This window comes from Apis florea, unplaced genomic scaffold (genome assembly GCF_048593485.1).
Source record: "Apis florea isolate Af1SG1 unplaced genomic scaffold, ASM4859348v1 contig_3081_pilon, whole genome shotgun sequence".
Taxonomy (NCBI): domain Eukaryota; kingdom Metazoa; phylum Arthropoda; class Insecta; order Hymenoptera; family Apidae; genus Apis; species Apis florea.
Genome location: NW_028256703.1, coordinates 3,155,668 through 3,183,622, shown reverse-complemented (window position 1 = coordinate 3,183,622; position 27,955 = coordinate 3,155,668). Strand labels below are relative to the sequence as shown.

Genomic DNA, 27,955 nt, shown 5'->3' with positions numbered 1-27,955 from the left:
TAATTAATGCTAATTATAATCAAGCCTAAAAATGATTAATAAATATTTATGTATTTATCTTCTTTTGTTTTTTTTTTATATAAAGAATTCAAAAATTAATTTTAAAAAAAAATATATCATTAGTAAAAAATTTATAAATCAAGTTAGATTACTTTATTTATGTCACATGGTGGAAATAATTGACAATTCTTTCAATGTCATACACTGTCATTGATCAAAGATCAGTAATTAAATCGATAGAAGAAACGAGTTTCTTATCACGTGTCATTTTACTGGGAATTTCATTACATCGAATAAGTAGCCCAACCCATAAATAAATCAGGCAAACGGGGAGAATGACTAACGCAAGATTACGCGATCCATCGACCACTTTCGGCCCACGCTATTTTATCACATCTCTAATCCGATCTTCGTACATATAAGGTTGTGATACGGCAATCAATAGATTCTAAGTTTTATGTTACGAATTGATAAATATACATTTTGATAAATATAATGTAAAAATATAATGAAATTTTCTAAAGGATTACGATGTTTTAAAAAACAATCGTAATTTTTCTATTTTTTTTTTTTAATTAATTTATATCTTTATATATATATATCAACATATATTTTTATTATTATTGCATATAACAATATTTACACGAATGTACAACACACATTTTTGCTAAATGTATGAGCAAATCACATATATATCAGATGAAGAATTAAATTATCTCTCTCTTTCTCTTTCACAAACATATACTTTAGAGAGCTAAAACTTAATTATTTCTAAATCTTATAATTTAAAAAATAAATTTTAAAAATAAAATTTGCAGCATATATCATTTCTTACTATACATATATATATATATATACTTCCAGTAGTACTACTTTTATTTCTCAGTTGCAGTATTAAATATCATGAATATTAATTAAAGATGAGTAATTCTAATATATGTACACTCCCTCTACAGAACCATGATGCATTGAAAAAAATAGTCTTATCAATGACTTACTATCTTTACTTGAATAGCATGTATAAATATTTTTTTCTTGCAAAATTGTTATAAAAATTTAAATAAAAAATTATGAATGTACATTTTTTACAAGAATATGATAAAAATTGTATTTGATGTTATAATTTTTTGCATCATTTGATAGGGAATGTCTTGTATTAAAGTCATTTAAATATTTTTGTGTTATTTTTTGTAAGTATATGCTATAGAGTATTTCTTTATAAATTATAATGCTTATTTGTATATGATATATATAATTCAACTGAATATATTTTACATTTGTGAAATAAAATAATTTCTGAGGTATGTATTGTACATTTAGTACAATGTCATAAAAGAATTTAAATAAAATAATATTCATTGTAATATATCTATCTGTAAATCGATATCACAATTCGTTTTTAATATTTTTTTCAAAAACATTTTGTTCTTGAAAAAGATTTTCTACTTGACTATTATTACTATTTATTTTGCTATCTAATTCAAATGATCTAATATTTTTATAATATTTTCTATATTTTTTTCTGATTAGTTTTACTTTATGTTGCTCCTCTTTGAGATCAATAGTAGAACTTAATATTAAATGTATATCTTTTATGTGTGCCAATTTTAATAAAATAATTTTTTTTTTATTTCTAGCACTTATTCTTCCTAGTAGACTAATATGTCTTATTAATTTTCGATAATCTCGAAGTAGTTGTTGAATAATATCTAAACACAGCCAACGAGTTCGAGCGATACATGCATCTGGAATCACACCAGCGGCTCCAGATTGACAAATATTTATAAGCGCTTCAATATGCGAATCTCCGTCCAAATTCGCTAAGATAAAATTTATAAGATTCGGAATAGTAATTGGCAGAGAAAACGGATATACCGTACTATCCTCTTTTCTAAAATGAACAAGATAAGAAAACTGTTATGGAATACAATCACGAATATTACAACAATTATAATTACCTTTTAGCAGGAAAGAAAAGAATAGACGGGAATCGATTCATGTTATATTCCCATGGTAAATCATTGTTATCACCGTCTACCCTTACAAATAAAAGATGATCCATTTTGTGCAAATAATGAGCTACTGTCAAATATACATAAAATATTGCACTACAAAATGCACAATAAGGAGAATGGTACATTACAACTACATCCTGAAAAATCATTAAATTTTTTTTTTACAATATTATTCTTTAACTTTATAATAAATTTGTCTCTTTCTTTCCAATTTACCTTTGTTGAATCTAAAATAGTATTAAGAAAAGTTTCAGTTGTTAATTCTGGTATGCATACATTTTGTACATCTTTTGTTTTACAATTAACTTTGGATTTAAACTTTTGGACAAAACGTCTCGAATTATTAGAACGTAATGTACGTTGTAAAAAACCTTGGGTATAATTATTTATAAATTGTATAAGTGTATATCTACTAAAATCCTCTTGCATAACATATTGACTTTCATGCTAAAAGAAAAAATTTTGAATTAATATATTTAAGAATTAATAATATATCTAATAATATAAAAATATATTCAAATACTTACAGCAACATCTAATATAACAATAGCAGTTTTATCTTTCTTTTTTAAAAGATCTATGCCAAGAGCTTCCGCGAAATAAAAATAATGTAAACTATCAATTGCTATTAGTGTTAATGTTTTGTTAATTTTACATACTGATTTCGTTAAATTTATATTCGGATGTTCAAGTTTATCTCGCGGAAATATAGGTTGATGATATTTGTTTCCAGTTATCCATTTTTTACAATTGAATTTTAAGCGTGCTTGTTTTATTGCATCTGCAGACTGTATGTCCTCTTCCTTTGTAATAAATGCTGATATTTTGTACTTTTGACTACAAAAATAAATGATAATCAAATATTAATCAATATTAATCAAAAAATAATTTCAATAAAAATTTTAATAAAACTACCTTTTGCTTTTAAATCTTTCTTCATATTTTACTGTCATATGATTTTGATTACAACAAATTTCACGTTTCTGTTGTAAATTTTGCATAACTAAAAGTTTAAAAATATCTGAACTTTTGCAAACATGATCAAATTTTTTAGAATTGAGTTTACAAATAGATGTTTCCATTTCTGCATTATCTAATATATTCTTTTTACATAAAAAACATTTATTCATTACAACATTAACACAGCAACTATCATTAATCCATTTTTGAATTGAAATATTGTTGGTGGATTCATTTGTTTGATTTTTCATTTCTTTCAAAAATTTTGCACATTGTTTATTTCGCTCCAAATGTTTTGCAATAGCAACACGTCGTTTAAAACTAAGACGCTCAATTATTTCTTTAGCTAAGACATTATCTGCACAATTATAATACTGCAATCCAATTTCTCTGATCTAGAGAATCAATGTAATTCTTATTTCATATCTTTCAAATTCCACAATTGGCTTTGAAATTTTACGCACCAGATTGTAATTATAATTTTCAGGATGCAAAGGATTACGAGGTGTGAAGAGAAAAAGTACAGGTCCTTCTCTCAAATATGGTGCTAATGTTAATGCTTTTACTCCAGGAGGTTGCAGCCACAGAACTGGTTGATGAATAGAACTGCTAATCCAATTTAATATGTTTTCGGAAGTCCATTCAGAATCTTCTGGATACCTCTACACATTTGAATTCTCAAACTCATTTAATTGTGCTATATATGCAAATGTTTTTGCTTTATGTATCCAATATATTTACCATTATACAAATATAAAAATTTTTCTCATTTACTTACTAAAGAATCACTCCACATGAATAGATTTGCAGATGGAAATTTATAAATGTTATAATCTATTTCACTAGATAATGCATTAGTAACAATGGCAAAAACCAGTTCTCTATTAGGATCCTCTTCTAATGTTCGTAGAGCAGCTTTATAAAATTCTTTATAACCTGGAGTTTTATCTAATCGAGTAAAATTAAAATATCCTACTACTACAACCTGCAATCATAACAAATAATTCTATTCTATATAAATAAAAATTTTTTCTGCAATTCAAAATATAAATTATTAATTTATACTTACATCATAATTAACACGTAAATTCATTAATTGTTCTTTATCTGTTATTCTAACAATGGGATTCATGATTGTATTAAGAAATTTTATCATATATGGCCATGTACGTATACCTCTATATTCTATACCAGAATCTCTTGAAGGATAAAGCATTAATACTGGATAACTTTGTATTTTATTATATTGAGCTCTACATTCTGAGCTTGGATGCCAACAATTAATGGCAGCAAAAAAAATCTACAAATTAATAAAGATATATTAACTTACAGGATAATTTCACTATCTAATATAAAATATTCTAACAAATAATTATAGATTTAATTATATTTAATACCTGTGAATGATAATATTGAGCAACTATTTCAAATTCTTGTCGTATAGTTTGACTTTCAGCATCCCATGGAGCATAATACATAACAAAACTGAAATCTGCTTCTGTAACTCTTTCTATCATAGCTCCTAAATGTCCCTTATAAAAATCTAAGACAACTGAGCTTTGATTAAAAAATGGTTTAGCTAATGGAGGCTTTGATACTTTGGGAGAACTGCAACAAAATTATGGTTGTATAATAAAATACATGCAATAATGATGCATACAATATCTTATTGTTTAACAAATATAATTTATTTTTATTTATAAAACTGTATTTTTAAATTATGGAACATCTGTTATAGTGTTAAAAAATCATATTATAATGAAAAAATAATATCGTATCGTATAATTCAATATTAATAAATTTTATATTTAAAAGTTATTATAACCTAAAACTTACGAACTATGTAGAGCAGCTAGAGTCGTAAAAATAATTGCAAGGAAAAACCGAATGATTTTTCTAGCGTATGAAAACATTTTGCTTGCCAATCTTTCTTCTATCGCGATCTTCTGATACGACTCTTTGGCCACGTCGTTACTTCCTGAGTCCGGTATAGTCGTGTGCGAGTTATCACCATTTCTCGTGCTTGATTCAAGTTCTTCCTTCAACATTATCCGTTAAACGAAAATAAAATTAAAGAGAGAAAAATACCGTACATTAAAGCTTCGTCACACACTCGTTATTTACTTCGATGTTGTCTGTCCACTATCGCTTATTTAATTAAAATTAATTAGCCGGGATTTTCACAGATTTCTATCGAGTCACCTGTATATTTGCAAACCGGAAACAGCTGACTGCTTGTCAACATATCATCAATACATGATTTGAAAGAATAATATCGATATAGTTATATAGTTGAAAGAAAAGAAATAGAAGTAATATTTTATATCTTTCAATATTTATTTGAAGCATTAATTTTAACTATTATGAAAAAAAATCAACTGAAAATATATAGATAAAATATAGATAAAAATTTAAAAAATTACATATAATTTTTGATATGTGTTAATATAAATTCATGAAAAATATTTCTTTTTTTATTTCATTGAACAATATATAACTTATAATTAGTGAGAAAGTTAAATACTATGATGAAAAGTCTATTAATATTTTTACCAAACACACTTTACAAAGAAAAAGCTGGATATATATTTGGTAAAGTAGTATATGATGATAGTACGAAAGTTAAAAAATTTTATGTTATTGGAATATGTAAAATAAATAATTTTGAAACAATGAAATATGCCAATATAATTGGATATTATTCTAGTACAGAAGACAAACAAGAACATATGGATAAAAAATATTTAGATTGGCTTAATATATGTTTGAATCCTATATCTTCTAAAGACAATATTTACGATTACATTTTAAGAAGTATTATTCTAAACAATAAAAAAATTTCTATTTTACATTATCATGTAGTTATTATAATATATAATCAATTAGCTTTTAAAGAAACAGAATTATTTACTCAAAGGGCAATATATGGAGATCACTTTTATGAGTTAATGAAAATTATACAAGACAAACAAGTTGAAAAAGAAATACAGAAGAAAGGAAAATGTACTTATATAAAAGAAATAATACTTGTGTATCATATGTTCTTATATTTTTATCCAATTCTTTTTCTTAATAAAATAACCAACAAATTATTACCAATTTTAAGATATTCTTTTCTTGGTTTACATGTTAATGGATGGTTAGAAAATGCAAAATGGATGTTGATAACTGTAATAAAAAACAAAAAGTTTACATTGAAAACTGGTAACTATGTTTTTGCACTGATAATAGATATGTTGTTGGGAATCTCTATATTACAATTATTGTTATATTATTTTGAATATACTTCTCCTTCTCAGATACTTTTGAATAATGCAGAGGTAAATTAGAAATATACACTAAAAATAATACTTGTACTAATAATATTAAATTGGTGACAAATGTAATATTTTAATATACAAATATTTTACAGAAAGTAGTAACTTTCTTGAAAGATTTAATTAATTGGTTAATGGGTGTACCAGCTGGTTTAAAATTAAATCATGCTTTAAACAATATGCTTGGAAAATTTTTTTTATATCACATACATATGTGGTGGACATTTTTAATATTTATGAAACCTGTAATGGATTTTACATTTGAAGTATTAGTACTATTTGGAAGACTTGGTATTACGTTTCAAATAGCAATAGCAGCTGATCTTTTAGCACTTGTCAGTTTTCATGCATATTGTATCTATGTATATGCAGCAAGGTACTGTAAAATAATTATAAATATTGCAAAAATATAATTTGTATAATAAAACTTAATTTTTTATTTAGACTTTTCAATATTCAATTAAAAGGTATTACTGCTTTGTTTCGATTATTTTTGGGTAAAAAGAAGAATCCATTAAGAAAAAGAATTGATTCTTGTCAATATCAACCTGATCAACTTTTTGTAGGAACTTTATTATTTACTATTTTATTGTTTCTGATGCCAACAACTTGGGTTTATTATGTAGTTTTTACAATGGTATACAATAATTATTTTAATTTTTATTATATTTACAATTCAATAATTAATAAATTTATTTTATAGTTGAGATTAGTATTAATTAGCTTTGGAGGTTTATTAACAAGAATGAAATTTTATCTTCAAGTTATGCCTGTATATGCTTTCTTTAAATGGTTATTCCACTCTTATAGTACATGCAGTAAGTAAATTTACTATTAATTTATTATTGAATTATTTATATATTATATGATTATTGATGATTTATATATTATTTATTTCAGGTACTGTTAATATTAAAATACATTCGCATAGAACTGAAGGACCAATAGTATTAATAATGACATTGGTAGTTGCATCATGGAATTATACATGGAATAAATGTATACCAGATACAATTATTTATCATCCACCTATAGAATGGAATAAGATAATAAATAACATAATATGGGGTGAATTACTATATCCATTATAATGAATGAATTTTCTATTCTATTTTATTAATCAGGAAAATACATTTTATATTTATGAAATATAAATAATCTACAATTTTAGAAATTTATTTAACATTCCTTTATTCCTTTTGTTTTCCATATACTTGTTCTAAAATTTCTGGTGGTATATTCTTTACCATAGCATCATCAATATCATTTTCTTCTCTCAAAACACAAAAATATAATAAAAAGATAGCAAGACATGTTACTATAACTGTATCTTGATATGGTGGAAAATTTTTTGATATATCTCCAGAAAGAAATTTTGATGCTTTAGATGTTGAATATTTTATAGGCTTTGCTCTTTCAATATCATCATCATCAACATCATTTTTATTTTTAATTGTGTCATTTTTCTTTGAAGAGATACTATATCTTAAGGTAGAACACATTTGAGGAAAAACATATCTAAAATATAGCAATTTTTCTATAAAAATTTCAAAATAAATGTAAGTTAATTATAATATAATAAATATTTAAGTAAATGAAATAAGAAAAAGATAAAGAATGAGATAAAAAAATATTTTTATTTTCTAATTTTTTCTAACCTTCTACAATAATTTGAGAATGAATATGAAAAAAAAACGCATTATGTAATTAGAAATATACCTTTTTTCTAATAATGTTCTTTTACTCTTGAGTTCTAACATATTTTCAATCCACTTTATGCGCATCATTTTCTATAAACATTAAAAATTGTTCAATTTTAATTTCTAGAAAGAAGGTTTAAATATTATTTCTATCAACTGTCATATAAATATTATATTTATTACTATTTTTTTTTATTAAATTTATGTTTGTAAAAAAAAATTTCAAATATTGAAATTTTTATAATTCTTTTATTATTTTTTTAATTTTATAATTCTTATATTATTCTATGCTGCGCAATACTTTGTACGAATAAGATTATTTTTGAACAACGATACTAAGTTCGAACGTAGTTATTTTCTTATATTCTATATATTATTTAATCTTTAGTCAATATTAAAGAAAGATATTAATATATAAATACACTAAATGTTGCAGTATCATAAGTTTAGAATTATATTCACAAATAAAACATATTATTGATTTATATAATATCATGGGGATCGATGGTACATCAAAATTTGAGGTTAAGAGTTCAAAATTACAAAAACGAACGAAGAAAATAAATAAATCAGAAAGTAAATAATTAATAAATCTTATTTAAAAGTTCATAGTTTTATAATTTTACATGTATGATTATGATAAAAAATTTAATTCAAAATTTTTTTTTAAAATTCATTAATTTTTATTTCATTATTTACAGAAATTACAACTGAAACAAATAATATTGATATCTCAGAATATGATACTAACCAAAAGGAAGAAATGAATAATCAGACAGTAAAACATAAAAAACAAAAGGGAAAAAGAAAAAGATCAAATACTATTAATAATATTAATAATGAACTAATTAAAGAAACAAAAGTAATTGAAACAGAAAAGGATAATTCTATTAAAATGAAAGAGAATCAAGATGAAGAAGAAACAAATAATAAGATAATACCACCAAAGAAGAAAGCAAAGTAAATGATTTCACATTTACATTATTATTTTAATTGTTTTTAATATTAAATTAAAAGTATTTTTGTTCATAGTATACATGTAATAAATGATATAAATAACATAGAAGAACTTCATAAATGTAATGTAAAAACTCCAAAACAATCTTCTAAGAGACAGATGAAAAGAGAAAAAGCTGAGAAAAAAGAGAATGAAAAAAGAATGGCCAGTAAAACAGAAGCAATGAAAAAAGGACTTAATTATGTTTCAAAAGTATTTATATTTTTCAATGATGTTATTTTTAAGATAATTATAATTAATATTTTTAATAAAATATTATATATTTCTTTTATCTTTATTTACAGTGGAAATATGCAAGAACTGAATGGAAATTTGAAAAATTAAGACAAATTTGGTTAATTGAGAATTTGTTAGATGAAATTTCTATACCAAATGACATTTTCCCAACAGTTTTAGAATATTTTGAAGGATGTAAAGGTATGGCTAGAGAACAACTTTTAAAAAAAGGTATGGATGTTATAAGGAAAGTAGAAGAAAATGAAGAAAACAAAAATGAGGTGGAATCTGTTGTTTATCAAAGAGCAAGAAGACTTCTACAAGCTTTGCCTACTGAAACATAATTAGTTCAAAGTTGTATTTAAAAATCATCAACTATTTGATAATTTTTATTGAAATTGAACATTTTTTTTATATATTATTCGATATCGTTTTTTTATTAATGAAATAAATGTATTAAATTTTTGTAAATATTTAAATAATTAAATTTATCTGATTATTACATGAAAAATAATTTATTTAACAATTTCCTATGTATATGAAGTCTATAAAAATAAGAGATATATGTTATAATTAAAAACTTATATATTGCATTGTACATTTTTTACTATATAATATTATACAAATACCCCAATAACTACAAGTCATTTCATAAAAAAATTACAATTAAAATAGATTACATTATTCTGAATACTTATCTACAAATTGTTTAAGTTTATCTACATCCTGAAGACCAACAATTCTATCTAAAACCTTTCCATCTTTCATTGCAATTAGGACTGGAACAGATCCAACCTATAAAAAATTGACTTTTTTTTATATTATTGTTTTAAAATAAAAAATTTAAAGTAAATAATAATTTTAATTAAAAATAAAAAATAACCTCATAATCCAATGCAAGATCACTATTCTCATCAATATCAACTTTTGCCAATAAAACTTTTCCTTGTTTTTCCGCAATTACAGATTCTATGCGAGGAGTAAGCATGCGACAAGGATTGCACCATCTAGAAGATAAATTATTCATAATGCATTTAAAGTGATCATTTGATAATTAAAGTATATACATACGTTGCGAAAAAATCAACGATCACTGGCACTTTAGAATTTTTAACACGATTATTAAAGTCTTTTGGATCTTGAACTTTGAAAGTTGTTGAAATTGCTTGTTCTTGAGCCGGTGCATTTGCAAAAGCTCTGCTTCCTATAGCAGTGCGTATAGTTTTCAAACCAATTCGTAACATTTTAATATTTGGTTGATATAATATTATCTATTATGTAAAATGTAAATGTGTATTATGTATAACAATTACAAATAAATTCTGAAACGCAATAACAATTTTTCAGTCCTAACCTAATTTCTTGGTTGCAAGATATCGTACTATGTATAGCATTAGGTTAGGTACAGAATAACCAACGTTATATCATAAAAATAAATTCTCTATATCTTTTTTTTACGCATTTCATTTTCATAAATCAATTGTGAAACTTTCCATTCGATAAACCAACTTATATTATTTTGTCTTATAAACCAATATATGATTATAATAATATAACAAAAATATATTATGTTTAGTGAATAAAAATATAATTAAGAATAATATTTATGTTTTTTCTCTTGTAGAAAATCATTAGAAAAAATAATTCTTTAAGAAGATGTTCTTTATACAAATTGTTTATATTATCTGATTATATATTTACATCATTATTAAGGATCAAAATTTTTTTATCTTGTAAATATCTTCTCACATGCAAGAGAAATATAAAATATTTGTGTAAATGATAATTTTAATTTAAGATGAAGCTTTATTCTGTTTAATGTTTTTTCCTTTTTTTTGAATGTATAAAAGATTTTAATATTTATATATTATTACATATTATGTATCATAAATTTTGTCACAAATAATATATTCTTTTTTTCTTAAATATTTTTTACGTTGTTATTTATTTCTTTTAATAGACTATTTTATATGCTATATATTTTGACAATCTGAATCGGTAAATTATTTTACTAATGATTTTTTGTTTCTAAGATTTTGCAAGTCTTAATTATTTAAGCACATTCATTTATAATTCATATATTTATTCATTATTTACCATGTATATCATTTAAACATAAATTTGCTAAAAATATTTAAATTTTTAAATATTAAATCATGGATATTTTATTCAAATATCTTTAAATAACTAAAAACTTTAAAAACTAAAAAAGAAACTTTGATTATTACCAGATTATTATTGCAAATTGGAATAAATACTTTTTAAAAAGTTATAATAAATAAAAAAATGAATAATTATGAGTTCAATTTAATATGGTTAATAATGTTTAACAAATTAAGTTTTCAATGTTAGGGAAATTGAATTTATTTATAAATTTATTCTTTTGTATAGCGTACAATATGTTTTATATGATTATTATTGAAAATATTTTGTAATAATTATTTCTCTTAACTTATCACATATATATAATAATATTAAAATGTTTCTTATTCATTTTTGATTAATGATATAATATAATAAAACGTTAATTTTTTTCTGATAAATATAACGTATTGTTTTAATAATTGAATTTCATTTTTTATAAACATAAAATATACAGTATATATACAGTACAGTATAGTATATATGAACCTTTATATATAGCATGATATAGCATGATCTTAATAAATCTTAAATTAAAGTATTAAGTAGCGGCACCGATTGATACTTAATAACATTCTATGTTTTTGAATAGCGATTGAATTAAAGCTATATTATCGGTTGAATTATATGTAATTTTTACTTGGAAATTATTTTATTGGTAAAAGTTATGTTGAATGTTTAAATCAGAGTTTAAAATCACAAGAGATTGTATAGATCGCACAATATTCCTTTATATCGTTATTAATAGATTAAATTAGATTAGATTGATTTTTTAACTTTGATTAAAAGATGACTCATTGCAGCAATTTTCTTGTAGTAAAATGAAAATCTATTATGGCATATGTTTGTTCGTGCTCTTTGACAAGGAATATTTAGTAAAATAATAAATTTTCTTCGTGGAGAAATTTCTATTCATAAGTACAGTATGATAAATAAATAATTATTGTTTTTTTTCATACTGAAACGAAGTCGTTACACACTTTCCATTATTTTGTAATTAATTTTAATAACTTGTTGTTTTAACAGATATATTTTCAAGATGCATTGATGTAGTCTATGATAAAAAAAATGAAAGTTTCTTATCGATTCACTGGATTCTCTACAAACCTATAATTTTCCACTAGATCATAAAAACAGTTTTTAAATCATTGTCCATTTTACAAATAAAAACAAATCAATTGGAAGAAAGAAAGAATTATTAGAATTTATTCAATACGATTTTATGATTAAAATGAAGGAAGTTGCGCAAGAAATGTGAAGCATCGTTTAAGTATGACGAGATTCATTACATGTAAGACAGATAGTTTCTTTCAAACAATCTAGTCGACTTTTGTCTTCAAGGTCTTGGCTACCTCGATCTTCAAATCGTTTTTCTACGTGAATATAGTATTCTTAATCTTAGAAAAATGTTTCTGCAAATAGACTTACATATGTTATTTTGCCAAGTAACATTCACGTTTGTCTGTTTGCTGATTACGTAAAAGCATCATGCTATTTCCTTATACAGCAATGATGATTGTTGCAGCAAAAATTTATATCACGATAATGTGACCTTCTTTAAAATGTATTAAGCCAAGGCTATGAAACGATTTCTTTTCATTTTTGCTTTTTAACTGCTGACGATTTTTTCTTTTCAAAATTTAATGTATATAAAAACTATTTTTTATCCTATTTTTCTTTTTATCCTTTTTATCGAAGTTTAAAAATGAATTATTTAATTTTGCAAATTTAATCGGTCGTGAATATAAATTGAAATATTATTATATCGATTTGTGAATTGGTACTCACATTTCTCTCGTCATTTAATCGAAATGAAATCTATTGGTGAATTGTCAGAAGCAAGCGGCAGGATAGAAAATTCTGCAAAAAAAAAAATAGAACATTGGGGGTTCTGAATGGTGAAGCATAGCTTGTAATCATACAGAATAGAAGGACTAGGGGATCTAGTTGAAATACTATGCAATGTTAGGGGTAGGTAGAAAAATAAAGGGAGAACCGTTGGTCGTTATGGTAACCGGCGATCTACGATTTCATCTGGCCGACATCATGCTGTCTAGAATAGGTGACCTACTGATCTCGAGAAAATATGTTCTAGATTCTATATCTTTTACGAATAATTGAAGTTTTCTAATCTTCTATTAATAAAGTTCCTTAGTAAAATTAATTTCGTTAACATATACATGATTTCAAGTTTATCTTGCTTTTTTTTAGTTTTTTAAATCGAATTTATTGTTCAATAAAAATTCATCTTTAGTAATATGTTTCAAATATTTTATTCCAGCAGTTAAAAATTTATCCTATTTGTCGAAATTTTCACATTTTATAGTTATATTTAAGAATAAAATATCAATTTAAAAGAAATGAAATTAATGAGCGATGAAGATTTTTTATTTTATTTACTGGGCGTTTATCCAGCTGACTCAAAATTAGAATTCACTGAATATTTCCTGTGCGTTACACAATCTCCCACGAAACATCGTTCAATTTGATTAAACAGTCTGCGTTCCCTGATGGAGCGTGAAAATCTCTGGAAGCATCGAAACCTCTTTTCCTTTTGGGCTTCGAAGCAGTAATGATCCAATCGGAGTTAACAGGCTCAACTTTGCTAACGTGTCTGTTTATCATATTATCACCAGCTAGTTAGACAGTCTCTCGACCAGTATTTTTGTTACATGACGAGAAAAATGTAAACGTTTCAATAGTTAACTTTTTTTAAGCATAAAAAAGTATTACTGGGCTCATGTCTATATAGCTTGTAAAAAATTTCAAATATAATTTTAGTTTTTATAAGATACTAGAAAGAAAATTAGAAATTATTCATTAAAAAAGATTTAATATATAATTATATATAATATATAATTAACATATAAATTCATTAAAGAAGAACATACCCGGTTATGAAAAACTTCCATAGAAAGAGTTAATAGTCGTAATCGTTAATTGAGTGTGAAATGAGTTGAATCGTAAATGAAAACAATTCTACCCGAAGGCGTCATCTGTCCTACTTTTACTTTTTTCTTTTCTTCTAGTCTCGTTTGGATAAATCCTTTATAGTTCATGAAACTGATGATTGACAAGTATAATTGACAATCAAATAAAATTTTGTATCAAATGATGCCGTGTTCATCAATATTGTATAAATTTCTCGTCGCATTCGCACTAACAGTATTATTGCGACGCTTTCGCTTCAATTTTCATGATGTGTGACATCACAACTTGAATTAGAATCAGAGAAATTCCTCTGCTGATCATATGAATCAAAAATTGTATTATTATAAATATTTTTATTATTTCCTAACATTATAAAAATTAGAATAGAAGAACATTTAATAAAAATTACTTAAAAAAATATATATATATAAAAATGATATGAAGCACATATTTGAAAATTTAATTCACAAAAAAAAACCTTTCTTTTTTACAAAAAAATGTCCTTTTAACCAATGACACATCTCATATTTTTCATAAGTCGCTTAACATCACTTTCATTATTATTTAAAATTTTCTGACAACCACTATCTAGAAGTCACTCTTTGTTTTCGTGGTTGTTGCTCTATCTTACCATGCTTTTCAGACTAATAAAATTACGCAATCATGATAAAAAATAAAGTTGACACGAATTCGAACAAGTCTGCTAGCTTTTTTAGCTTTTGCTCGACACTTGGGAAACATATGAAAAGCTCAGTGGTTTGAAAATGCCGGAAGCACAATTCTTGCATGTTAGTCTCAGTTCAATACAAATCGATGCTTTAATCAATGATCAACGATTTCACGGTTTTGAGTGCTTAAAATCAAAGGTAATCCAGTGTGTCTGAAAAGGAAAGTTTGTATCAAAGAGGGAACTTTTAATTCAATTACATAATGAACAAAATGAAGAGATATAATCATTTTACTCGTACAATTAATTTTAATTTTTGATGTAAGAAATTAATCATAAATTTTTTTAGGTTAGGATAAATGAATATTATAGGATAAATGAAAATTATTAACATATTTTTGATTAAAATTTATGAAATATATTAAATATATTAAAAAAACAATCGTAACCAACGTTCATTCTTCAATTGCCATTTCTATTGGTAAAATATAATGCCTGTAGTTCGTACAATATCCATTAGAGAAAGATTGGGAATGATAAAAAAGATGATTCTATGATCGAACCGATTTCAATCGAATAAATTTCTTTTCCTTGGTCTTATTGATAGCAACACTATCGTTCTTTTAGCTTGCCTTCCTTTTCATGTTTCTAATCCGTAAACCTAGCTTCTCTTCCTCACGTTGATGGGGTTATTTTCATCGCCGACACACAAAGAGAGTGAGCGTGGATTTTAGTAGGCCATTGGGAAGCGGATGCGCGGGGCGCGGCCTTTGCCGATATGCTAGCTCGCACATTTATGCTCGTTAAATCAGCCTGACTTATTTCCCGGACCACTTCCCATTTCACCCGTTTATGGGCTTGCATGTTAGTTGTGACAGAATAAGGTCCAACATTTGGATAATTCATGAAATATTATTCATCGTCTTTCAGCTTTAATATAAACGAAAGTACACTGATAAAGGTTTATATTATCTTGTACATATATTAATATTCATTTCTGATATATTTAAATTGTATTTAAGATAATTGTTAAAGCTATTATTGTATATATATAATACAAGTTCATTTATACTTTTCATTTAGGGGCAAGAATGTTTGTTATGAATATAAAAGTGTAAAAAAATTATAAAATGGAAATTTTCTTGTTTCTTTGTTTCCAAGGAACAAGTTGGTAAGTTTTAATAGGGACACTTTGTTAAAATTTATGAGTGCAATCTAATGCTATCAAGGATGAATTGTCTTGTTTTGAGATCATTGAACTTTTAGTTTTGTTCAAAAGTTAGAAGTTTAGATGGAAAAGAATCGTCTTTTGGCGAGGAACGGACGAAGGTGACAATGGGAAAGAAATGTCCAAATAAATGATAGAATGTCGATTCTAGCAACGGATTACCAATGGATGAATTCGACAAATTTCTTGTCAATGTCATGCGCAGCAAAATTTATCTCTATCGAGCAATTCATCTTCTGTTCATAAGTACGACTCTACATTAGTCATCTATACTATTTATGCAATTCACAGTGTTGCACTTTGATATAAGTTTATTTCGAGCACGTTACATAAGCGTGTTTTTTTAGTAAACTTGATTAAACGTATTTGATTTTTTATTATATTTTCTTCTTATGTTCAAGGAAAGACATTGTTCTATTGATGCGATTCGAAGTGAAAGCTCCTTCGACGAAGGTTGATTGTGACCGTGAATACTTCGTGTCTGGAATTATCAAAGAGATGAGTAAAGAGGAAATCAGCAATGAATAAAAGAAATTAACGAATTACGAATTGTTATATTGTGACAATATAATTTAATGGAAAATCAAAACGAATTTGGCCAGATAACGTCAATGAAAATGAAGGAAAAAAATGGGCCATGACATGAATTTTCAGTAACGAATGCAACTGATGTTTCACAGAGGATGTGAAACTACGTCGACATAAAAGCACGACAAGGCCGTTGATTTTCAAGCCTACGAACATTCGCTGTGATGTAGGTATGTATATTTATTCGTGTCAATTTGCAATAGCTTTACAATTATACAATAATCAAGTTTATTAATCAGTTTCACCATCAATATCAATTTTGATTTTCCAGAAAATTCTTATTACTTGCAAAAAAAAAAAAATTAATAAGATAATATATTAGATTTTAATCTCTCTTGTTTGAAAGATTAATTATCAATTTCAAAAATAAATAAATTATTTAAAATGTTATTGTAAGCAAATGATCAACCAGCAGTATCAATTAAATTATTAATTCGATGATTTATATCATATTTACATAAATCAATACTTCATACGAAAATTCACTGATAATTGTTATAACTAGATGTTATATAATGATTGTTGTAGTGAAAGGTTCACGCGTCAAATTCACGAATACATCCTTTAAAATTTAGATGCTTGCAGAATTTACAAAAGACTTGTGGTTTTTATGTCGTGAAGGCTACCGAGATACAATATTTACTCTAAAAAGAAGACAGACGTTGGGAAATACGTTGGAAGGAAAATAACGATGATTTCTTAGCAAGTTTCTACTTCTTATTCGCATTCTTTAGGTATCTCGGTGAACAATTATTATTTCGCAATGTGTTAATCATTCGCTGAATCAGTAAAATGGAAAAATTTCAATCTAAAAAAAAATAAGGAGAACATTTAATCGAGTTTAAATTCATAATGCAATGTTTCATTCTACTTATTGAGAAAACCGTTAGATAATAGATAAAATACAAACGTATCGGCATTGTTAACTAGCAAACAAATAGAAATTCGATCATAATATTCGAAGTGGGACCAATGTCAATTAAAGTAACATTCTTGCACGTCCGTTGAATACTTCTAAGCGCTAGAAATGGCTTAGTATCTGCTAGCCAACTGTGACTAAATCGTTTCAATAATATTAATAAGCAATCAATTAGCATAAATCTGTAATTCTAACCTTTTTGTTAGTCTAGTTCTTTGCATGTTAATGTAATATACTAACAATTGAAATACATTTGATTAGTTATGATTATTTTTATCTTTTTGACCATCATTTCTATATTGTAATTTAACGTAAAGAAGGTTACGATTAATTTAATTATAATTTGAGTAAATTAATTTAATTAAATATAAATTTAATTTAATTAAATAATTTAATTAAAATTAGAATACTTAACGAAATGAAAATATCACTAACAAAAGATACTAACAGGTACATGGGACTACGTTAATTTGAGATGAAACATGAAATAAAAAAACAAATGTAATGACATAATACTTAGAAAAATATTTTTAATTTTAAATATTTAGAGGAAATATTTCAAAAAATTTTCAAAAATTCAATTAATGATTCACTAAAATGTTCATCAAATAATTACAGATAATTTTGGCAGCGATGGACAATGAAATAAATTGCAGATCACTAAGTATGATAGCATTGCGGAAATTACATAATATTTATTGTACATTGTATTTATTGTATATAGTAGTTTATTAATAACTCATAAAAGATATTTGATTTACGATCTTCGAATCGATACAATAATACAATTCTATGATTGTGAAATATTTTTCATGGACAAGGATTGATTGATAGCATTCCTCTAATGATCACTTTGATGAATCGGAAAGAACGGAATATATGTATATACTATATGTACTATATTATATAATTGGAGAAACGTGGTGAGCATCTTAAAATTCTATAATGGATCAAAACAAATGAATAAGAATGATTCTATGGACGTCTGGAAGTATCTTTGATGATCACGATGTGAAAATGGTCAACACTATTATAGGTGTACTACCAATATACACGTTCTTCATTACTGTTATAACATTACGTTACATGTCACACGATCATGAGTCAACAATTATGCTCATCCGTTTACCAATCAATGTTCATCTCTTCTATGGATCATTATTACAGGTAGTTTTATTACATAGTTTTCAAGACTTATTTAATTATAAATCGTATATTGGCAATGACAAACAATTTTTGTCTTTTTATCTTTCTGCGAAAATTTTTATAAATATCTAGTTAACTACCAGAATATTATATTTCGTTTTTAAAAATATGACAACATCTGTTGGTTCTATTCGTAAAAAATTAATTGGTTAATTCGTAAATTCGGATGTAATACTTAAATGTCAATCATTAAAGGATCAAGCATTTTAAAGAATTACATCAAGAATTATACCAATATTTCAATATTTTTTACAATCATTGTAATTGCATTCATGTAATTATATGTATTCAAATTTATTTATTCAAGCAAACATAACGAAATCAGTTGGATAAAAAATAATAGGAAATCCTAAAATTAAATGAAAATAATCAATTTTTAATAGAATTCTTATAGATTTTTAAAAAAAAGAAAAATTTTTGTTAGAAATTTTAAATTGAAAAACAATTAAATGAGAATAAAATACAATAACATGAACAATAAAATAAAAAACAATTAGATGAGAACATTGTTTTTCACTGCAGCGTGGTTATAAGAAATAAGAAAATTGATCAGCAAATAATTGTTTGGAATGACGATATTCACGTAATATAAACATTATGATTGAAATTATTCTTGATTGACACTTTTTCTAAAGTAATAGATAATATGGTTTTTAAAATACGTTCATTGTAATTGAAGTGCAAATTTCTCCTATTACTAATCTCCACGCATAAACATTTCCTTATAATGAATGTTCTACGATAGCGTTGCCTTTCGATCAAGTTTCTTTATCAAGAAAGAAAACGAATTCAACGAAATTCTGAATAACGTAATTGTCCAAGGGAGAGGTACGAAGAAGCGACTGTTGAATCGATTTTTCGGGATCATCTTAGGCAATATAAAACGTAGCACAACAGTCTTTTCTAAGCTCACCCTTTTCAACGTTTCCCTTTCAAACGGATCCGGCCTTACAACACCGGTCTCAGTACCATTTCAGTCAACCGTCTTTCGTTTAACTTAACAATGAACATACGCGGAAAAAAAAAATAAAATTCTAAGAAAGATATTAATCTAATCACCAGCTAAAAATTGATTGAAAATCACCGCTAATTTAGTCATTTTTTTTACGATAAATAATACATAATGGAAATAATGAAATAAAAAAAACAAATTATGAATGTGATAATATTTTCAAGAGATTCATAAGAAGAAAAAAAAAGTTTAGCCATGGAATACTATTACAATACACTTTTAAACATACTTTTAAATTTCATAAATTTTTGATATCAATAATTATCGTTTTTTTTTTTAACAAGAATATAATTCAACATCTATATTCCAGAATAAAAAAAAAAAAAAATAGCGTAAAAAAAAAATTTTATAAAATACAAGAAGTGAATACAAGAATAATTTATAACTAATCGTTTTGATTAATAGAAAGTTAGTAAAATCAACTCAATTAAACGAAGTGAGTATCGTTCATCAACAATAATAAATGTAGTTTCAAATAACAATGTTAATTTATATTTCCATGATGTATTGCATGCATCATCGGTTAAATAATAGACCTACGTTTCGCTTGGAAATTAAATAGTGGGGATACCTTGTTCCTGTTGCACATACAATATCCAAATGCATCCACATACGATCACACGTATAGCGTGTTCACTTGCACACATAATCGTAGTGTGTTAATACACGTCGTCTGGTGGGGAGACGACGCCTCTCTAAGCGACGCTCCGCGTCTTCGTCAGTCAAACCGCGATCGTCTCCGTGTAATAGGCCTGTTGAGATCACCGCGAGGTAAATGGATGGTTAGTGAACAGTGTTGATCAGTTACTTGACCACAAAAACAGACCAGCCAACGCAGTTGGCACGTGCGAAATATTCGTTACGCCGGTCGACTCGAGAATAGACTTTCTTCCTCTCCCTGGCGACATTTACCTCCCTGGCTACGAACACTCTTATTCCGGATATCAGTTTTCAACTGGATCGTTGTTAAGTCTTCGTCTCTTCCTGCCACGTGATCAGGCTAAGAAAAGTGAGATATATCGTGATAAGGAAGCATATACAGTGGCTAAATACAGTGTAAAAAATGAAGATTGTTGTACTCTTACTCGCTCTTGTCTCAGTGGCAAAGTGTCACGAACCATTCCGGGTAATCTTTGAATGGAACACGATCGACGTAATGTGGCCATCGGAAGAGAATAAAGAATATGCAATCAGCCACGATGATTACATTCCAGCCAATAATTTCATAGCCGGTATTAAATTTTGGAAGGGTAAAATGTACTTGACAATACCAAGATGGAAGAATGGAGTACCTGTAACTCTCGGAGTCACTTCTGCTAAACGAATGAATATTACTGCTCCTAAACTGGAAGCTTTCCCCAGTTGGGAGATGCAGAAAATTGGAGATTGTAGTGCATTTCAGATGGTCCAAAGTATGGAGATCGACCCCATAGGACGTATGTGGGTACTCGATTCTGGCAAGATCTCATCTCTTCCTTTAGAAGTAAAGACCACTTGTCCACCGAAATTAGTAATCCTAGATCTCGAGAAAAATGGTGAGATTTTACGAACTTACGAATTTCCTACGAACGTAGCTCATCATGGTACAGCTTACTTAAATGATATTGTCTTGAATCACGAGGATGGTGGTATGGCATACATCACGGACAGTGATCGTAACGATCCTGGTATAATTGTTTATTCCTTGAGAAACAACACTTCGTGGAAAGTTAGACACGATTCTATGAAAGATCAACAAGAAGCAATTAAATTCATGATTTCCAAAACTCCCATTAATATAGTCGTACCTGTCGATGGAATTGCTTTGTCTCCTGCAAGTAGTAACGACAGACAAATATATTACTCGCCATTATCCTCCTTCCATCTTTACTCTATACCAACGTCAGTCCTGAAAAACAATGCAAGCAATGTGGACAGTTACGTTAAAGAACTAGGAAGAAAAAATTCTCAAACTGATGGAATGATGATGTCAGCCAAGGGAGTGTTATACTTTGGGCTGTTGGCTGATGATGCTATAGCTATGTGGGATACCAAACAGTCCACCTCGTTCACTACTGGCCAGAGAGTGATCTCGAGAGATCATGAAAGGTTGCAATGGCCAGATACGTTTGCGTTTGACGAGGATGGTAACTTTTATTGCGTTACCAATTCTTTGCAAAATATATTGGAGAATCGGGTCAACGTTAGCATACCAAATTATCGGGTAGTCAAATCGCAAACCGGAGTTAAAAGTTACCAATATTTGGAGGACGGAACCGCGCCGGAACAGCCGGAGATTCCCACTTCAGCTGCAAACAGGATTAGTCTCGCCGTTACTACCGGATTAACCATTCTGTTGGCTTTCGTCGTGCAGTAGTTTTTCTTTCTCTCTTGTTCCCCTGTTCTCTTTTCTTCAGATATGCTCGGATATATTAAAGACATTTTTATCTTTTTCGAAATACAAAATTACAGATAATACGTACGATGAATCATCCAGTATTTTTGGTGGCCTTGAACATTTAAAGTACTGATTGTAAGTGATCTGAAATCATGCTGAAAAAAAAAACCGAAAATAAAATTACTTGATCATTTGAGATCACTAATTATTAATTTTAATTTTTCGTATATTTCTGTTTAATTCTATAAATATTATTTTTTAGAAATATATCGATTTCAAATGATACTACCACTATTCCAAGAAAATTATTAAACTTTTATTAATATAATTTTCATGATATAAGAAATGGTCTTGAATGGTTAATTAATTTTGATTGCAATAAAAATTTTAATTCACATTTATGTTATTATATATAAAGTTTGTAGATCTGTGTTGTTCGAACAAAGATGAAGAATCCTGCCAATCAAAGAGTAATTCGATCAAGATCGAATAATTTGAAGTAAAATAGTAAAGTAATCAATTTCTCGAGAATCAATCAATATAATCAGAAGCATCTTTGTTCAATGTCATTTTCACAATCGCAATTGCTGTGTTCAAGATTTTCATCGAAATGGACCGAGAGCAAAATTGATCTCCTGCAGTTCATCGCTACTATTACGAACAAGTATTTCTACATGGTCTTTATTGCGGACAGTAATGTGTCTATTTTTCTTTCCAATCTCAACAATGGCTTAATATTCTTACTTTCATATATTGTACAATAACAATATTATTGATGATAAAAAAGAAAGGAAAAAAAAATATTTTCTTAGATTTTTCAAAAACAAATAAAACTTTACAAAAAACTTTAGTAATGTTTCTTATACAGAGAAAAAAGAAAATATTAGTTAGAAAAGTCATACTTCGGAATGAAAATATTTTTAAATTGTAAATATATTATATATCGATAATTTCATAAATATTCATTTTTTGTTCAGGTCAGTTTAATCAGGTCACTTAATTGAATTGCTGAACGTTAAGTCATATCGGGTAATATATTTTTATACAGACTAAACTTTGGCCGTAATTCCATGGCATTCATATTTAATTAACCTCAAATTAATATCATCAATGAAGAGTATTAAATCTGTCAATCAAGTTAAGACGTTTCCAGTCCGATTGCATGAGTTTAAAGAAAAATTAAAAGAAATTCACATTGTGTTTCTAGGATACATATATGAGATTGAAAGGAAGATAAAATATTTATTAAGAACATGATGAAAATCATTATCGATGAAAATTCTGCTCATTGTCAAAATGGCTTGAAAAAAAAAAAAAACGAAATGTTAACGAGCATAAATTTCATGAAATCAAAGTTCGACAAGATAGAAACGACAACTCGGGAACAAATAGAAGGCAACGATAATGAATGACATTGATTTTATTACCTGGAGAAATTGATCCTCTGTAACGCGATACCGGCAACATTCCATTCCTTGACTTTTCATTTGTCTCAAAGCCATTGTGATTTTTAATACGGCACGCGTTACTTATAAATTCCTATTGAAATAATGGAGAATAGTTTCTGATTTTTGAAATAAACATATTGATAGTCTATATTGCTTGAAGTAATTAGAATATGCGTATAAACTTATTGTTAAGAAGAGAGATTTTAATTATTTTAATCCTTTAATTACTTCAGCCAATATGAGAATACAAGTTTTCATATTATTTTATCATGTGTCATGTATTAGTTTTTTTTTTAGATGACACATATGGATCACAGAGGATTCATTTCTGGCGAAATAGTCATTTGTTATCACTCTATTAACTTGAGATAATAATTATTACTAATTATATATATATATATATATATATATGTTATTTAAACTATGACATATCGTTTTATGTCGAACAAAAATTACGTACGATAAATCTTGTACGGTCTCATGTAAATGCAAAATATGTATCTATCGTTTTGTTCGTTTTCTTTTTTCAGTTAACTGAATAGGAAAAAAAAAAAAGAAGGACAAAGAATAATGAATTTATAGTACCTTAGTCTCGAACTGTGAATACGTATATATTACATGTATATAATATATATTATATACATATACATATATACATATATATATGTCTGATGTATAATCAGTGTGTACATTACACATGTAACACGTACGAGTAGCTTTAATAAACATATGGCCTTATTTGCGACGATGAATTGAAGTTGTATACTACGTTGAAAAACATGATTTATCTGTAACCATTGGTAAACACAATTTTCCATCATTTATTGCTTGCAATTATTTATCCCTTTAATGCCTTCGGTCTTAACATCTTTGGAAATTCACGTCGATTTTTTGTATAGAAATACCGTGCATATCTTTATAATATAAGTCAAAATATTAATAAAATAGATTGTCGAATCGTGTAAATACTACTGTACTGATCACGAGTTTCGAACCATCATCTTCATTGTTATATTTTAAATATAAAATTAATAATATAAAAGTATGTACGATGTATACTTATATTTAATATTAATATTATGTATAATACTTAAACATTATTCTACTTATAAACTCTATAAAATTTTAAAACCAAAATTTCTTGAATTTTCATAATATAATGTCACCAAGAGGATGGCTCTCAAACTTTTGTTCAGTAGCGTAGAGCTACCACGTTCAAAGGCAGGTTATTAAACACGTACAGTGCCAGTGCGAAATGAATCTTTCATATAGCACAGTACGTGATTAGAATCCATATTTTCATGCGCATTTATTAATTGAAAAAGAAAACATGCAACCTATCAGAAAGTTTCATCAATTCCAAGTCCAATGATTGTTCGAAAAGAAGAAACTACTATGTAAAGATGTTCAACAACAGAGCATCGTGGTAATCTCGCTTTCAACCTCTCTTCCCACAATTGTCTCTTCTTTCAGCACGCAGCGTCCCAGTTTTGCAGCAAAGTAAGCCGCACGCACATTATTACGCGCCACAAACGAAGCCAGGACCTAGCCCTGAACCACGAGTCAACGAACGCCAGGGAGAGGCTCGGAAGATTACAAAACTGTGCCGAGAACATTCATTGCACCTGAAATTAATCGCTTCTGCGAATCATTGGGGACCACCTGTTGCTCTTGTTACTTTTAGCTCCTTTGTTTGGATCATATTTATTTTTCAATTGATTCAGTCAGAACAAAACTGGAGAATGAGAAAAAGAATCTCAGTATTTTTGATCATTATATAATATTATTCTTTCTGAAACAAAGAGAAAAAGAAAAAAAAGATCTGAGATTATTTGGAAAATTTTGATATCGATACTATTAATATTTATGTTTTCTAAATTTGATTTTGTAAAAGAGAGGTTGAAAGATAATAGAAAAAAATATTTGAATATATCTTTAGAATGAATTATAAATTGAACGTAAAAAAAAAAAACGAGTGTGTAGCCTTCAAAATGAGTTTCAGTATTCATTTGCGCTTACAACAAATGATGTTATTATACTATGAAAAGAATATCTTTAGATTTATAGACCAAGTTCGATATTCAATATTATTTAAGAAATTTTTATTCTTTCGTCGGTTAATTAAGTGCTAATTGAAAAATTCAAGAAGACCAGTCGAAAATTTAATTAAAATTAAATTATCATACATTATCGTGTCGATTATACATTCCCTTCATATGTGTAATTAAATCGTTAAACTGAATTAGACAATTTTAAGTGACTGAGACGAATATTGAAAACTTAAAAATGATTGTATATTTAACAAACGATCGAGGAATTCAAACAAATATTGTTTGTTTGAAAATGTAAGTTTGTAAAATATATTTGGGCTATGCACTTATCATGATTTTGTTTTTAAATAATTGATATCTAAAAAAATTAAAATATTGCGAACTATTATAAAATAACTGTTAATAATTGTAAGGTTTTAATAGTCGACCAATCTTTTAATATTCTAGTCAAGAGCAGCCTTTGTGGTGCTTTTTGACAACAAAAACGAGTGTCGACAGTACTCGGCAAAGTATTCTATCGTAACAGTAGATTTGTAAGTATGCTTTCTATTATGAGAAGTTGGTTGAGATTTCGTTTGGTTTCGTTGAGAGTCTCGCCCAGTTGAATCCGATTACAGCTAACTTTCAGGTTGGAACACTTTATATAATTGTAAAATTATTTCCTGTTTACTCCATTAAATCACATTTGAATCTATAAATTTGAATTTCACATTAGATGATATGATTGGCACAATTTTATTCACTCATTCAATAATGTTTAGATTATTGATCTTTATGAAACGAAACGGAATCGAACCATATACTAAGAAAATTAATATATTTTTTGTAGTAGTTAATTAAATAGAGTGTTCTTTAATAAATAATACAAATATTAATTCTTGAAAACAAAATAATTGAAAACAAAATAGGAAATTTTTGTTTTTGAAAAAATGCATAGAATGCGTGTAATTTATAACAGAAAATGCTATTTTTGTGAATGAGGACAATAGTTAACTCAAGTCACAAAATCTCGAAAAATATATACGGAGAAATGAATTTAATTTTTTACATGAAATTAATTATTTTTTATGGAACACTCTGTACAATATGTAGTATATAAAAAGTGTACTGCTGCTCGTACCGATAATGAGTTATTTTAATTTGTGTTTAATTAGAAGAGTGTAATTATTGTGTATGTTTAGTGTTATGTAAATTATGTCTTAATAAAGAGGTAGATCTTATTTTTGCATTCTTTATTCAATTGTCATTCTAAAAGATTCTTAACTGTATATTATGTAACATCATTAATAAACATCTCATTATGTTTATTAATTTTTCTTTTAATAATTTCGTTTATAAGTTTTATTTTTAATAGAAGTTGAGTTTTGATTAAATAATTTAATTAATTAATAAATTAATTCAAGATCAAGCATTGCATAAAATTATTAAAAAACTATTTATATTAAAAATAAAAAATTATTAATGAAATTATAATGCATAAATTTTTCAACATATAAATCATAAGTTATTATATTACATGTGATATTCTTTAATATTTTTTTAATAATCTACTAATTTAATTTTTATCCGATATAGAAATGAAATATATATATTTCGTTAAAAATATGAAATAATTTTAAACTTTAATTCTGTTTTCTCGAGCGAACACTAGATGTTTTCTAAATATTAAGATAGATGACGCTGAGTATCCAGTTTTTATCTAATTTGGTACAATCGATAAAAGTAGATGCGAAATCGAATTAACGAAAATTTTTAAAATAAAAAAAAACAATATTGAATATTAAATTATTTCTTTTTTATAATAATTTAATTATATATCTTCTTTAAAAATAATTAAAATATTAATTTAATAATATATTTATAATAATTATTTTTTTTACAAAAAATCTTTTATAAAAAATCTATAAAATATTTTTAATAAAAAAAAAATATATATTTTTTGAAAAAAAAAAAATAATCGTAAGAGATTATAAATTATTGATCATGTTTGAGGTTAGAAAACTAGAATTTGATTAAAATTTAATCTCATTGGTATAGCATTATTGATAGACAATAAAGCTGTAAAATAGCATTAAATCTGAATGTGTCACGCAACGAAGGAATTATCAGTTTGTGGTCTTGCTTTTGCAAGCTACCGGGAATGTGATTTCAAAGGGATGT

At 26.4% G+C, this 27,955-nt stretch overlaps 6 protein-coding genes and 3 long non-coding RNA genes across 12 annotated transcripts; 5 read left to right on the top strand and 4 right to left on the bottom strand.

The window, feature by feature from the left end:
• Nucleotides 1-163: 163 nt before the first annotated feature.
• On the bottom strand, nucleotides 164-5,023 carry LOC100864642 (thioredoxin domain-containing protein 11). Its single transcript, XM_012488359.3, has 10 exons — nucleotides 4,812-5,023; nucleotides 4,373-4,583; nucleotides 4,045-4,275; nucleotides 3,754-3,960; nucleotides 3,440-3,637; nucleotides 2,931-3,370; nucleotides 2,543-2,852; nucleotides 2,232-2,462; nucleotides 1,959-2,152; nucleotides 164-1,891 (listed from the first exon to the last, which is right to left on the bottom strand). The coding sequence occupies exons 1-10, from the start codon at nucleotides 5,021-5,023 to the stop codon at nucleotides 1,387-1,389; spliced, it is 2,739 nt and encodes a 912-aa protein (XP_012343813.3). The 3' UTR covers nucleotides 164-1,386.
• On the top strand, nucleotides 224-2,929 carry LOC147657533 (uncharacterized). The gene is made up of 2 exons (XR_015292334.1): nucleotides 224-423; nucleotides 1,638-2,929. It is a non-coding gene; the product is annotated as an uncharacterized LOC147657533 (long non-coding RNA).
• On the top strand, nucleotides 4,964-7,447 carry PIG-Q (phosphatidylinositol glycan anchor biosynthesis class Q). Its single transcript, XM_012488360.3, has 5 exons — nucleotides 4,964-6,295; nucleotides 6,388-6,668; nucleotides 6,737-6,929; nucleotides 6,996-7,110; nucleotides 7,193-7,447. The coding sequence occupies exons 1-5, from the start codon at nucleotides 5,501-5,503 to the stop codon at nucleotides 7,381-7,383; spliced, it is 1,575 nt and encodes a 524-aa protein (XP_012343814.2). The 5' UTR covers nucleotides 4,964-5,500; the 3' UTR covers nucleotides 7,384-7,447.
• Nucleotides 7,388-8,563, bottom strand: LOC100866419 (uncharacterized). 2 transcript variants are annotated; one of them, XM_003694989.3, is made up of 3 exons: nucleotides 8,415-8,563; nucleotides 8,012-8,082; nucleotides 7,388-7,810 (listed from the first exon to the last, which is right to left on the bottom strand). In XM_003694989.3, exons 2-3 carry the CDS (start codon nucleotides 8,077-8,079, stop codon nucleotides 7,483-7,485), a joined length of 396 nt encoding a protein of 131 aa, XP_003695037.1. In that variant the 5' UTR covers nucleotides 8,080-8,082; nucleotides 8,415-8,563; the 3' UTR covers nucleotides 7,388-7,482. The 2 variants fall into 2 exon arrangements, with proteins under 2 accessions (XP_003695037.1, XP_086765376.1); XM_086909250.1 differs by having other exon boundaries at nucleotides 8,176-8,542.
• On the top strand, nucleotides 7,725-9,728 carry LOC100866306 (uncharacterized). Of its 2 annotated transcripts, none has more exons than XM_086909249.1 (4): nucleotides 7,725-7,851; nucleotides 8,694-8,952; nucleotides 9,025-9,202; nucleotides 9,295-9,728. In XM_086909249.1, the coding sequence occupies exons 2-4, from the start codon at nucleotides 8,756-8,758 to the stop codon at nucleotides 9,568-9,570; spliced, it is 651 nt and encodes a 216-aa protein (XP_086765375.1). In that variant the 5' UTR covers nucleotides 7,725-7,851; nucleotides 8,694-8,755; the 3' UTR covers nucleotides 9,571-9,728. The 2 variants fall into 2 exon arrangements, with proteins under 2 accessions (XP_086765375.1, XP_003695036.3); XM_003694988.4 differs by lacking the exon at nucleotides 7,725-7,851 and adding an exon at nucleotides 8,287-8,568.
• Nucleotides 9,729-9,793: 65 nt separating this feature from the next.
• On the bottom strand, nucleotides 9,794-11,146 carry LOC100866189 (thioredoxin, mitochondrial). Its single transcript, XM_003694987.4, has 3 exons — nucleotides 10,298-11,146; nucleotides 10,110-10,233; nucleotides 9,794-10,021 (listed from the first exon to the last, which is right to left on the bottom strand). The coding sequence occupies exons 1-3, from the start codon at nucleotides 10,468-10,470 to the stop codon at nucleotides 9,908-9,910; spliced, it is 411 nt and encodes a 136-aa protein (XP_003695035.1). The 5' UTR covers nucleotides 10,471-11,146; the 3' UTR covers nucleotides 9,794-9,907.
• Nucleotides 11,147-12,010: 864 nt separating this feature from the next.
• On the top strand, nucleotides 12,011-17,183 carry LOC147657532 (uncharacterized). Its single transcript, XR_015292330.1, has 3 exons — nucleotides 12,011-12,659; nucleotides 16,596-16,952; nucleotides 17,054-17,183. It is a non-coding gene; the product is annotated as an uncharacterized LOC147657532 (long non-coding RNA).
• On the bottom strand, nucleotides 13,626-20,721 carry LOC147657531 (uncharacterized). 2 transcript variants are annotated; one of them, XR_015292332.1, is made up of 5 exons: nucleotides 20,491-20,721; nucleotides 15,530-16,675; nucleotides 14,819-15,179; nucleotides 14,260-14,607; nucleotides 13,626-14,162 (listed from the first exon to the last, which is right to left on the bottom strand). It is a non-coding gene; the product is annotated as an uncharacterized LOC147657531 (long non-coding RNA). The 2 variants fall into 2 exon arrangements; XR_015292331.1 differs by having other exon boundaries at nucleotides 14,260-15,179.
• Nucleotides 20,642-27,015, top strand: LOC100866077 (protein yellow). The gene is made up of 2 exons (XM_086909246.1): nucleotides 20,642-22,431; nucleotides 22,715-27,015. The coding sequence occupies exon 1, from the start codon at nucleotides 20,983-20,985 to the stop codon at nucleotides 22,273-22,275; it is 1,293 nt and encodes a 430-aa protein (XP_086765372.1). The 5' UTR covers nucleotides 20,642-20,982; the 3' UTR covers nucleotides 22,276-22,431; nucleotides 22,715-27,015.
• The last annotated feature ends 940 nt before the right edge of the window (nucleotides 27,016-27,955 follow it).